Below are 13,375 nucleotides of genomic sequence, written 5' to 3'. Positions count from 1 at the left end.
TCTGGGTTGGATTACTCAATGTGTTATACATGGGGCTGTCTTTGAAGGCAATTCAGAAGTTGGTACAGAATTCAGTAGCCATTTGTGAGCCTAATTGTCTTAGTCAGTCATCATTACTCTGTAAGAACCTTTCTGATAACCTAGAAAGATACCATGCAATCCACGCTTGCCTAACTTGGAGCTTTGTGGTGTGTGAACCCACATGTCAGAACCAAAAATTTTCATGTATTTGATGTAAGTGTTGGGAAACTGCCAGGGAGATATAGTCCATCATGGCCCAAGCCGGAGTTCTGGGCGTCCATCGATCTCCCGTAGACAGGCAGATCCAGCAGTTAGCGGCACGAAGCCTCTGGAAATTCCTAGCCACATTCCAGGCTTGTGCACACTGTTTATCAGCAGAAACATAGCCAAAAGCTTGCACCGCAGAAGAGCATATTTTACAGACTTTATTTAGCGTGGAACAGAACAAAGAAAAACATGACCGTTCTGTGTCAGCATCTTCGGCCAACTGAGAAAACGAAAGGAATCAGCAAACATAAACATCCTGTGAATAGGACATGCGCAGACTCTGTAACTTACAAAGCCTGCTCCCTTTTAAGGTGGAACGGAAATATCCCAACATCCTCCCCCTTTCCGTGTAACCTGTAGTACCTGTGGTTCAACCCAATTGCAACCTTTGTACATAAACCTTAAGTTGTTCTCTGTTAACAACCTTAGACAACAGATCAGCAGGGATTTCATTTCCTGCCATGTAGGACACCCGAATCAGTCCTTTCTGAATACACTCTCTTGCACGATGTAGCTTAATCTGCAAGTACTTGGTTCTCTGCTTGCAACTCTCGGAGTTCAGCAAAGCCAAACACGATCTATTGTCTTGATACACTTGTATAGGACATTTCACAGAAACCCCGATGTCCTTAAACAGTTGCATCAACCATTCACAATCCATGAGTGAAAATGACAGAGCATTGAGTTCTGCTTCACAGGAACTTAGGCTCACTGTTGTTTGCTTCTTGCACAACCAGTCAAACAGGCAGTGGTTGTACATGTAGCATACACCAGAAGTGCTTGTACCATCCGTGGTGTCACTTCCAAAACTAGCATCTGCAAAGATTTCAAGACCTCCAGTCTTCTGACTGGTGAACCTCAGCCTGTAGTGCATAGTCCCTTTCAAATAGCGGGCTATGCGCTTCAGAGCTTTCCAATCCTGAACCGTAGGATTGTTGGCATGCCTGCTAAGCAGATTACAGCTTACAGCTATGTCAGGTCTTGAACATCCGGCAATGAAATTCAGCTTGCCTAGAATGCATCTGTACAGCGTTGTGTCAGAAAACGCTTCAGCAGTACTGTCTACCTAGTAACCTGTCACCATCGGTGTGTCTGCTGGGTTTGCATCAACCAAATTCAACCTGGTTAACACATCAGCAATTTTCTGTGTTTGGTGTACCAGAAAATTACCTGCTTGGTCTCTCTCCACCTGCAGAGAAAGATAGTTGGATACCTCACCAAGATCCTTCATGTCAAAGTGCTCCTTCAGCTGAGCTAGGGTGCTTTGGTAAAAAGCCTGATTCTTCCAAAACATCAGAAGATCATCAACAAAACATAAACAATACAGTTTGTTTTGCCCCTCCTCCTTGACAAACACACATGGATCAGCTTTGCCCTGGTGAAAACTTAGAGAAAGCAATGTCTCAGTGAGTTTTGTGTTCCAACACCTGGCACTCTGTTTGAGACCATATAAGGATTTCCGCAGTTTACAGACCATTCCCTTCTGTATCTCCATCCCATCAGGTGGAAGCATGAACAGCTGTTCATTCAAAACCCCGTACAAAAAGGCTGTATTAATGTCATGATGGGAAACATGCAGTTTCTCCTCCGCAGCAATCTTGAGCATCAGCCGAATGCTCTCATATTTGACTGTGGGTGAGTAGGTCTTGTGGTAATCCTGTCCTGGTACCTGTGAAAAACCTCTGGCAACCAATCTGGCTTTGTGTCTGACTACCTTGCCATTCTGGTCTGTCTTGGCCTTGAAGACCCATTTGCTGCCAACCAGTCTCATTCCTGGGACTACCGGTACCAGTTCCCAAGTTTGGTTCCTGTTCAAGGAATCAACTTCAGCCTTCATGGCATTAAGCCAAGGCTCAGCATCTTTAGAGGTTAACTCCTGAACCTCTTTGAAGCTTGAAGGTTCCCATACCTTCTCTGAGCTACTAAGAACAGCAGTTGCTGTCTTAGCAAACTCATCAGCATACCTCTTTGGAGGCCTGCCTTTGGTCGCCCTTTCAGACCTACGTACTAGACGCAAGTCTTCTGGACTCATCTCCTCCTTCTTAGGAGAAAATTGACCAATGGTGAACAGTGGTTCTTCCAGTTCATTGTCAGACGCATCAGATGGTCCGACTGAGGCCTTTGCGCTCTGGTAGTCTGCTGTGTCATCACTGTCAGTGACACCAGCAGCCGCGCCGCCCACTGAACTGGAATCCGAACTCTGATCATCATCATCATCATCATCATCATCCTCATCCTCAGCAGCTTCCTCAGCTTTAGCTGCTTGCTTGACATCACCTTCATCCTCCTCTGGGTAACTCTGGAAAATTCCCACATTTCCCCTCCACTTAGGATTGTACTCAACACTCCTTGTGAACTTAATGGACTTAGAGTTAGTCATCCATACCCTGTATGCACCTTTTTCGTACCCCATGAACAAACCATGTGCCCCACGCTTCCCAAGCTTGTTGGTTTGTTGTGTGTGTATCCACATGTCAGAACCAAAAATTCTCATGTGTTTGGTGTTGGGTTTCTTGCCAAACATCTTCTCATAGGGGGTACAACCAATGGGTGATGACAATCTGCGATTAAAGGAATAAACCAAATTCCCCAGAGCTTCCCCCCAAAACTTATCAGGGAGATTGGCATCATGCAACAAGGTTTTGATTCCTTGCAGCAATGTCTGATTTGCTCTCTCCGCAAGTCCATTCATCCATGGCGATCTGGGGGTTGACATGTCATGCTGGATTCCCTTCTCAGTCAGAAAAGCCTCAAACTGCTGAGAAGTAAACTCCCCGCCCCGATCAGTAAACAAGCAGGAAATACGTTTACCGTGCACATTCTCCAACCAAGCACAGAATGCCTTAAACTTCGGAAACGCTTGCGATTTCTGTTCGAGCAAATACACATGAATGTACCTAGAAAAGGAATCAATCAGAATCATGAAGTACCTTGCTCCTCCTAAAGAGGGCGCAAGTGGACCAACCAGGTCCGCATGCACTAGCTGGTAGGGTTTGGAAGCCTGCCTGCTAGACTCCTTGCCTTTTGGAGCAACCTTCACCTTGTTCTCTGCACAAGATACACATTTCATGTGAAATTTACAGGGTTTGATGTTCAAACCCTCAACCACCTCTGGCATCTTGGCCAGTGCCTTCCAAGAGAGGTGACCAAACCTTCGATGTGCATCGTGAATGCAAACTGCATGAAGAACTTTGTTAGTTTGTGCAACACAACAAGAATCAGTATTAGATACAACAGCAGTGTCATCATAAGTTATATGGAACAAACCATCCATAAACTTTGCATGCAAATAGTCCTCTTTGCCTTTACTGATGACACAGACGCTCCTCTTGAAGGAAATCTGAAAACCACGCCCAGTAAGCTGTGGGACACTCAACAAGTTGCTTGCAGCACCTGGGACAAAAAGTACATTACTGATGGTAGTGTGCAGACTTGCAAGTTTCACAGTCCCTTCTCCTGCAATTTGCAATGTCCTTCCATCAGCCAGGTGGATCTCACCTTCCTGAGGCTTGAAGGAGATAAAGAGGTGGCGATCCTTCGAGATGTGGCGCGTACAGCCTGAATCAACAACAAAGCTGCCTTTGGCTGTTGGAGCAGTCTTTACAGCAAGCAAACCCTTGTTTTGCACTGGTGTGGGCTTTTGGAGCTTGCCCCCCTGCTGCTCCTGGCCACCAGACTTGCCTTTAGCCTTTGGTGAAGCTGTGCCAGCAAGCAAAACCTTGCTTTCCACTGGCGTGGGCTTTTGCAGCTTGCCCCCCTGCTTCTGGTCAGCAGACGTGCCTTTAGCCTTTGGTGAAGCTGTGCCAGTAAACAACGCTTTGTTTTTCTCTGGCGCGGGCTCTTCACCCTCCCTCTGCTTCGGGCCATCTGCAGGCGTCTGCATATGTTTACCTTTGCCTTTCCGGCCTCTGCAAAGGCGATGACCTTGGTTCTCACGAGAAACAGAGCTCTCAGCTGCCGACTCCTTGGCTCCCCCTGGAGGCTGGAATGCTGCCTGGGATGACGTGACGGTCAGCTCCCCCTGCAGCTTGCAACTGGTGCCCTCAGCATCCCTGCATTCACTCGCATTCTGGGAAACAGCCAGGACCTCCGATGCAGTCAAACTCTGGGCTGGGATTATTGGCTTGTGAGCTTTCATCAAAGCATACCACATTCCACGTGCAGTGGTGTTGCCAGCCAGCGTCTTAATTTCCTCAAGAGATACGGATAAGACTATTACGTCTATCGCCTTCGAATCATCGGCTTTCCATCTCTCTGTCAGAGGAACTGGGGGGGGGCCTCAAATATGGCATGCCACACCCCAAACTGACGCAGCAAACTCTCACACCATTTTGCCCAGGTTTCATAATTCTGCCCATGTAACTTAAGGCATTCAGCATTTCCAGAAGCTTGGAAAAACTCCATTTCCAGCTTTTGCTTTAGCCGTGAGTCTTTTTTTAACTTCAGAGACTCCTTATCTTGGCAGCCATTAATCACGAAGCCTCTTTGGCGCAGCTCCCAGGCCAATTAAGCCTTGCCGGAGATCAAAGGCTCCTTGCCGAGGTAAACAGAAAAGCGTCCCTTTCTTTCGCTTTCCCCACAACATACCTCTCTGACGCAGTCTGTTGCAGCTTTTACTCTCCTGTAGGTGCTGTGAATCTGGGCCCGAAACCTTGTTGTTGGGAAACTGCCAGGGAGATATAGTCCATCATGCCCCAAGCCGGAGTTCTGGGCGTCCATCTATCTCCCATAGACAGGCAGATCCAGCAGTTAGCGGCACGAAGCCTCTGGAAATTCCTAGCCACATTCCAGGCTTGTGCACACTGTTTATCAGCAGAAACACAGCCAAAAGCTTGCACCGCAGAAGAGCATATTTTACAGACTTTATTTAGCGTATAACAGAACAAAGAAAAACACGACTGTTCTGTGTCAGCATCTTCGGCCAACTGAGAAAACGAAAGGAATCAGCAAACATAAACATCCTGTGAATAGGACATGCGCAGACTCTGTAACTTACAAAGCCTGCTCCCTTTTAAGGTGGAACGGAAATATCCCAACAGTAAGGCTTCTTGCCAAACATCTTCTCATAGGGGGTACAACCAATCTCTGAAGATAACTTGCGATTGTAACTGTAAACAAAACAGGCCAAAGATTTTGCCCAATAACTCTCTGGAAGATTGGCATCATGCAGCAAGGTTTTCAACCCTTGAAGCAATGTTTGATTTGCTCTCTCACAAAGTCCATTCTGCCATGGCAAACGAGGACTAGACAAATCATGCTGAATTCCTTTCTCAGTCAGAAAAGCTTTAAACTGCTGAGAAGTGAACTACACCCCCCCCCCGTGATCAGTGAACAGCGTCTTTATCTTCTTACCATGCACATTTTCCAACCAAGCACAGAATTCCTTGAACCTCTGATATGCCTGATTTCTGCTTGAGATTGTACACATAAATATACCTGGAAAATGCATCAATGAGAACCATGAAGTAACTGTTGTCACCTAAAGAGGGCGATAGTGGACCAAACAACTCAGCATGCACTACCTGGTATGGTTCTGTAGCTTGCCTACTAGACACCTTACCTTTCACAGTCATTTTCACCTTGTTTGCTGCGCATGCCTTACACTTCATGTGGTACCTGCAGGGTTTAATAATCATACCTTCAACCAAGGCAGGCACTTTGGATACTGCCTCAAAATGTAAATGACCAAATTTCCTGTGAAAATCATGAATACATCCTGCATGAAAACCTTGTTAGAACCTGCAATGCAAGAAGTTTCATCCTGCACAACATCATCAAAATACAACACAAACGATCAACATATTCAGCATACAATACATAATTGTTTTTCTTTGTGATAGTGCACTTCTTGTTCTTGAAAGAAACGTCAATGTTCCTAGTTCATTCAGCTGCGCAACGCTGAGTAGATTGTGTGCAGCATCTGGAACGTAGAGAACATCGCGTATCGACAAGTCCAAACTGTGAAGAACAACAGTTCTGTAGCCTTGACTGGAGATCGTGTTGTCATCCGCCTGATGAATCGCACCTTCCTGCGGTATAAAAGACACAAACAGTTGCTTGTTGTTGCATATGTGTCTCGTGGCTCCTGAATCAATTACCGGACCTTTGCCTTTGCCTTTTCCACGTGTTGAGCTTTCGCTGCGCTGCTCTGTCTTGGCCCTGGGATATTTGCATTCCCTCTTCATATGGCCTAGACGTCCACACGAGTAGCATTTCACTGCCTTCAAAGCTTTGGCGCCATCTGGTGGTTCCACTGCATTCTGGGATGACGTCTGTGAAGACTTCCCCTTACCAATGCAGCTAGCACCTCACCTGTCCGCTTCATTCTGAATCACAGCAGTAACAAGCTCTACCGTGATCTGAGCAGTTGGCAGAACAGCAATCTGAGTGGCAACAGACTCCCAACTTAAACCCAAAGAGTGTAGTATCATGAAGGAATACACAGCCTATGGAAAGGTGAGTCCTCTCTGTTGCAGCTCATGTCTCAGATTCTGCATCTCCATCAGATGAGCATGCACATCTGCACCTTCAGCAAGTGCCATATCATGCAGCTTGGCATAGTAGAACAAAGAAGCACCAACCTCTGTTCTTAAATGAGAATCTCTCAAAGCGTCCCAAATCTCTCTGGCTGAGGTCTTATCACGCAACAGACAAAGCTCTTCTGGGGATACTAGCAATGTAAGAGTTCCCCTTGCTTTGGAATCCTTAGCTGCCCATTCATCTGTCATCGGATTTCAAGCCTCTACCGAGCCTCTGAGCCTCTGCCGCGGCAAACGGCTTAAAAAGTTCAAAGCCCAGCCTTAAAGCCATTAATTAGGAAATGGCAGGCTTCCCGGGGCAAGAACACATACCTCTCATCAATCTCATGATTGTAATTTGTGTGTAATTTTGTATTTGTGGTTTTTTGTGCTTTTTTGTTGTTATATAAATAAATATTTTTTAAAAAGAGAGAACACTGAAAAACAGGAAACCAGTGTACGTCACATCCAGTCTCCTGTGGGAACCCAACATTAACTGAACTGTGGAATGTAAACAATGTCTTGTGACAAGCATTTTGCTGCTCAGTGAGGAAATAGAAACCAACAAGCACACCGACCGTTTGACCCAGTCGATCTTAACATTGTGTGTCTCCAGCCAGTCCATCCCAAGCACCAGGGGAAACCAGGGCATGGTAGCAATGTCCAGAGTTCGCACCTCCCGATGTTGCTGGAGACACAGGACCAAGGGCTGGGTCTCCCGAGTAACAGCACCCGAACGCAGGAGCCGTCAGTCAATTGCCTCCACCTGTACTGGTTCCGACTTATCCTGGAGTGGCACCTGATGATGGGCGTCAAAGGCAGAGTCCATATACGAGTGGGTTGCCCCCGAATCCACCAGAGCGTGGGTGAGAATCCAGGGCCCACCGGGGGGGTATAGGCGCACTGGAACCATGAGGTGTCACAATTCCACCAGTGAGGGCCCCTCTTGCATGGTTTGGGACCCTGGGTACCCAGGGCCTTCGACTACCGGGGTTGGCTGTTTCCCTGTGGCCTGCATCTTCTCGGGACAGGATCGGGCGTAATGTCCACTCCCACCGCGGTAGAGACACAGGTTTCCCTCCCGATGCCGCATCTTCTCTGAGGGGGAGAGGCATGTTCGTGCTCCCCGAGCTGCGCTGGCTCGTCCGGCAACTCAGCTGTGGCTGTGGATCTGCTCGGAAGGACAGGAGCCGGGAGTGCTGGCGATCCCGGGCCTGATGACGGTCCTCCAACCAATCGTCTATCTGTAGGCTCCGCTGAATGAGGGTGTCCAGCATGATGGGACGATCCATCGTGGCCAGCTGGTCCAGTATCTCGTCCGACAGTCCCTCGAGATACTGGTCCCGAAGTACAGTCATTCCAAGACAAGTCCTGTGCCAACAGCTGAAATTCTGTGGCGTAGGCGGCGGCTGTGGACTTGCCCTGTCTCAACCGACGAATCGCCCGATTGGCTTGGCTCCCCTTCAGAGGGTTGCCAAACACATTCTCCAAGTGGATACAGAACCCCACATAGTCTGTTAGCAAAGGAGAGTCTTGCCGGAGCAGTGGCAAGCCCACTTGGCTGCCTGGTCCTTTAAGAAACTGATGAAGAAGTGCACCTTGGTGCGATCGTCAGGAAAATTCCGGGCTGGCCCGTGAATATACAGGTGGCCTGGGCAAGGAACATGGGAAAGCTGGCTGGGGACCCATCAATTTTCTCTGGCAGGGCCACTGGGTACTTGCCAGAAGCTGGGGCATCAGCCCCAGGAGCCGGTAAGGCGTCCAACCGCTGCTGAAGTGTCGTAACCACATTGTTTAGCTGTTGAACAGTGTGAGTCAAGGCCTGGTTCTCCTGGGCCAATGCCACCAACGCAGCTGCCTGGTCAGCCATGGCTTCTGGCTCTTCCCGAACGCACCCCAACAAAGGGGGAGTGCGGGTGGGTTGGGAGCAAACTGTGCTGGTCCCAGGGGGGTTACCGTGAGGCGTGATCAAAGTCCGGTCCTGGGCCGAGGGTCTAGAGACTGTCCACAGGTCTGGGTGCTGGCAGAAACAGGTTTCCAATGTTGTTGCTCCCGCAACCTGGGACCGGGCTGACTGGCCTTTATCTTCTCTGAGGCCAGGGGCAGTCCCGGCCCCCAGGTGACCCGCATCTCCTGGCCTTAAGGTGAGTACTCCTCCTGAGAGAAACCAGTTCCCTCCGCCTCTCTGCCCTGAGCCTCTACAGCTCAGGAGAGGCTGGAGGGTTACTGGACCCAGGGGGAGGCTCACCTTCCCCTGACAGGGCTGGGAGAGGCGCACCTGTAGGCAATGGGTCATCAATCACCTCCGGAGCCAAAGTGGATTCATCTGGTGTCTGCTCCTGAGGATCCAGGAGATGGTGCAGGCGCTTCAGATTCAAGGCCCTGCCCCAGCTCAGCCGGTTCAGCCTCTGAATCAGATTCCCAGGCAATCACACCAGGTTGTTCATGGAGGCAAAACAGTCTGAGCACATAACACCAATCCTGGCCCACCCACACTGGTTGCCAATCAGTTTCTGGGCCCAATTCAAAGTGCTGGTTTTGACCTACAGAGCCTATTGTGGCTCAGTACCCAAATACCTGAAGAAGCAACTCTCCCCGTATAAACCAGCATAGACTCTACAATAATAATCTGAGGCCTTTCTTCTTGTGCCTCCTCCTCAGGAGTTCTGGGGGGTGGCAACACAAGAAGGGGCTTTTCAGTGGTGGCTCCCTACTTATGGAATGCTCCCCCTGAGGAGGCTCACCTGGCATCATGAAGAAATAGCTTTAGGCACTAAGCAAAAACTCCCCCCCCCTCTTTTGCTAGACCTTTGTTTTTAGTTATCTGTGGTCTCCAATGGTTGGAATGTTTTAATCCCGCCTTTTAAAAATGGGATTTTATTTTACATTTATCTTTGGTTTTTATTTTCTGCTGGTTTCAATGTACAGTATGTGTTTGTTTTTATATTATAAATTACTTTGGATTACCTTCTTTAAAGTATGAAGAATAAATTAGATAAACAAATCAACATTTTGTCATTTTAACATTTTGTTTCCACGGTTCTCTGCATTCTTCAGTTGCTTTGATATGAAGACATGGAATCACTAAGATTATGTAACATTGTGATGCTCAGCTGTTAAAGTGTTTTGTTGCCTTTTTATCTCTGCATAATACTGTCCATTATTTCCTGCACATCTATTTGACACATTCAGTGTATTGTTCAATTCTCTGATTCAGTTGGGACAGGATTTTCTTCCTCTTTTACACCTTCTTCATATGTTTTCTCTGGTTTTTATACAAACCACACTCTCAGACGCTTCCTGAAATAAATACCAAGCCCCAAAACACCAAAAATAGTAGGAACAAGAAATACAATTACTGCTATAATTCCTGTCATGTTCACACTATGTTTTGAAGTGTTCCTTGGTGGAGGAGGTCCACTGTCAATGCTGCCACCATTACCTTGGTTTAGACAGTCTGGAGGGGCCCAGCCATAATCACAATGACAATGTTTGTAAGTGTTGCATATTCCTCGATTATGACACTTTGTGACATTGCAATCATATTTCAAGAGGGACACATTCTTGCACTCCCCATTAATACACATCATTTCTGTGCCACAAGGAGTCCCATCTCTCACTGCCCCAATATCAGGTATCTTCATTCCAGCGTGGTAATCTGTACTCCAGCATTTCCTATTGCCTAGGGGTGTGTTAATTATGGTGCTGTGTTCCTCCAAAGAAGGTAGTTTATAAACATTTTCACACTGGATTCGGCCGCACAAGATGTTCTGAGTATCACATTTCTTATAAGTGTCATGTCTAAGCCCACAGTTGCCAAAGCGATCACCTCGAGCATTCATTTCACTGAAGCAATCCTTTGATGCACCAGTTGCTTTGTTGCCAAAGATCATTCTGCACTGCCTAGTGTGAGTTGTGCAATTCCCATGATAGCAATATGCCCCATCACTACACGGGGCACCATCTTGTACATAAACATCTTCAGGACACCATTCTGAAGTCCCGTTGCAATACTCGGGGAGATCACAGCTGCTGACCTGTTCTCTGCAAACCTTATGAACTGGAAGATACTGACACTCAACACAGCACTCTCCAAAAGCACAAGTGGCATCTGGACTCAACATGCAATTAGACTGGCAACATGGATCCAACTTGCATTGCTCCGTTGAGCCACAATCACATTCCTCTTTATCTTCCACTACTTTGTTTCCACAGTATGCAAATTTATACATCAGATCAGGGTCTAGTGGAACTAACAAACACCGTCTGTTCCTTACTGAGAAGTAATCCTTGTAACTGCAATTGCTAAACTTATCTGTGTTTACTTCATATGCAGCCATAACGCAAGCATGTCGATCACAAGTGCAGTATTTTTCATCATGTTTCATTCCAAGATTATGTCCTACTGCATGGGCAAATATAACACTAAAAGCAAACAAACTGGGAGTCGTATATGACTCAACACCACTTGCCCAGTGGGCAAGACAAATTGATCTTAAGTACGCTAATCCAAGTGTAGGTCCAAAACTTTTATATACAAATAAGTGAGCAGCATCAAGATGTATATGTTTACTTAGTGACTTTTTTACAAACGTGACAAAATTGAGCAGTGTTTTTTCTATTGTGTCTTCGATTTTCATGAGGTTCTTTTCTGACCAAATCTCCAGGGCAGCTATAGACAACTCAACAGCAAGTGGCTCATATATTGAGTTTGCAGCATGGATAATATCTAGAACTTGCAAAACAATACGACTTTCATTTCTGTCAAACCTGACATATCGTTCATGTTCTATCACAATGGCAACCTCCAAGTATCTGGTATGTGTCCACCAGGCTCCTCTCGCATCAATTTGAACTGTTACATTATTTGTGCTTTGGATCATGGCCTCTTGGCGTCTTTGCTCTTCCTCTGTTAGCCCGCACCTCATTCGTTCAGCACCCACCATTTCCTCCAATCTATACAACACATGCTGAGAAGTAGCAGATGCCTGAACAGGTTCGATTTCATAGGTGCGGTTTTCTAAGTGCAACAGACCCCTGAGTCCCCCTGAGCAAGTGCTGAGGGTGACTCGAGAGGCAGGATGGCCTTTTACCAAGCCGCGGTAGAAGCAGTCATCTCTGATGAAAGGATAGTCCATCTGAAGGTCCCCCTCCCTACTGTAAGTGAAGACAGGGAAATGTTTAGGCACAAAGCTCTTCTTTTTCCTGAGCTTCACAATGTGGCCCTTCCCCTCAATTTGCAGCAAGTAAGAGATAGTGTGGGGGTTTTGTCCATATCGGGGGGTTAATTTCCTTGGGACAATCATCTCATAGGAGGCATACCTATAGCCCTGTGGAGGGTTCTGACCTGCAGTCTCACTCAACACATTCCATGAGATCAGCACCAGCAGCCAGGGAAGACTGCTTGTCATCTTCCCTGACAGGTGAAAGAATGCACTAAGGCACCCCATGGGATGGCCTGTTGTGGGCCCAAAGCAAAATGGGAAGGAGACTCCTATAGAGAGAGGAGGATTCTGATGATAGCAACCGTCTGTAGATTTACCTTTGGAATGTGGGCGGGCCTTGGTGATTAGGGACAGAATAGAATGCAGAGACTGGGCGAGCGGGAAGCGGGTCAGAGTGCCTTACAGGGGACTTAACAGGAAGAACAGAAAGGAGTCCTGATAGGCTGAGGACGATAGTGTCAGGTAATCATGGGAACTGAGTGCAGGGCAATGGAAGAATACCTAGTCACATAGCTGTTAACTTTTCCCTTTTCTTGTGAGGAATCCTATTTGGAATAAGGGAATTTTCCTTAGAAAAAGGGAGACGCTGACAGCTATGCGCTAGTAGGAGTTCCTATGGCCTTGTCATGAACAAATTTGGTATAGATATAGTATTTCTTGTGCCACTGAAGGGCTGGAAGCAGGATATATGAACAGCAAGTTGCCTGCTCTACAGATATTTGGCCAGAAATATGCAGCAATAGCAGGTAAGGCAAAAGGGGAGTTTTTAATTATTATTACTTTATTAAATTTGTATAATGCCCTAAATCCATAGATCTCATAAATTTACAAGCCAGCACCAGCGCAGCACACGGAAACGCCGTTTACCTTCCCGCTAGAAAGCGGTACCTATTTATCTACTTGCACTTAAGGGTGCTTTCGAACTGCTAGGTGGGCAGGAGCTGGGACCGAAAGAAGGAAGCTCACCCCGCCGCGGGGATTCAAACTGCCGACCATGCGATCGGCAAGTCCTAGGCACTGAGGTTTTACCCACAGCGCCACCTGCAGGTTGGAGTAGTTTGTATCAAATGCTATAAATTTTATATGAAGGTGTTTTTTAAACAAATTATAGGAAGTCTTTACTTGTCCATCTGGTCCACAGAGTCACACTGTACCTGTTGCATACGTGCTCCTTTTGATGAAAAGGCTCACATTCAAAATTCTCCAATGCGTCTACTCATTTTGAGGTGGCTCACTCCTTGCCCCACAAACACACATGCAGGGCATAGAGGGCAGCTGCCCCTCATCCCAAGGGCATCTTGGCGGTGACTCTTGGCTGCGAGTCCTGGAAGACCTGCTCTCTGC

The 13,375-nt window shown here is 47.1% G+C and overlaps 2 protein-coding genes across 5 annotated transcripts in view; both read right to left on the bottom strand.

The window, feature by feature from the left end:
* The window catches only part of LOC310686102 (uncharacterized protein), a gene marked incomplete at its 5' end in the record, with an annotated part of 75,584 nt that overhangs the window by 44,728 nt on the left and 17,481 nt on the right, over positions 1-13,375 (bottom strand). The gene's annotated exons all lie outside the window — the stretch shown is intronic.
* LOC310708721 (disintegrin and metalloproteinase domain-containing protein 20-like) overlaps positions 1-13,375 on the bottom strand; it is a 31,035-nt gene that overhangs the window by 9,109 nt on the left and 8,551 nt on the right. The window contains exons 1-2 of one of the 4 annotated variants that reach the window (XM_083507426.1): positions 12,129-12,733; positions 9,644-11,963 (exon numbers count right to left, since the gene is read on the bottom strand). In XM_083507426.1, coding sequence (XP_083363552.1) covers positions 10,079-11,963; positions 12,129-12,256 — 2,013 coding nt within the window. In that variant the 5' untranslated portion in view covers positions 12,257-12,733 and the 3' untranslated portion in view covers positions 9,644-10,078. Of the gene's footprint in view, positions 1-9,643; positions 12,734-13,375 lie in introns of those variants that run through there. The other 3 variants (XM_083507425.1, XM_083507427.1, XR_014527163.1) reach the window with 3 other exon arrangements.

Source organism: Podarcis liolepis (genome assembly GCF_965112155.1).
Source record: "Podarcis liolepis genome assembly, chromosome: 1".
Taxonomy (NCBI): domain Eukaryota; kingdom Metazoa; phylum Chordata; class Lepidosauria; order Squamata; family Lacertidae; genus Podarcis; species Podarcis liolepis.
The sequence above is the reverse complement of the archived record's forward strand: the minus strand, read 5'-3'. Positions and strand labels throughout refer to the sequence as shown.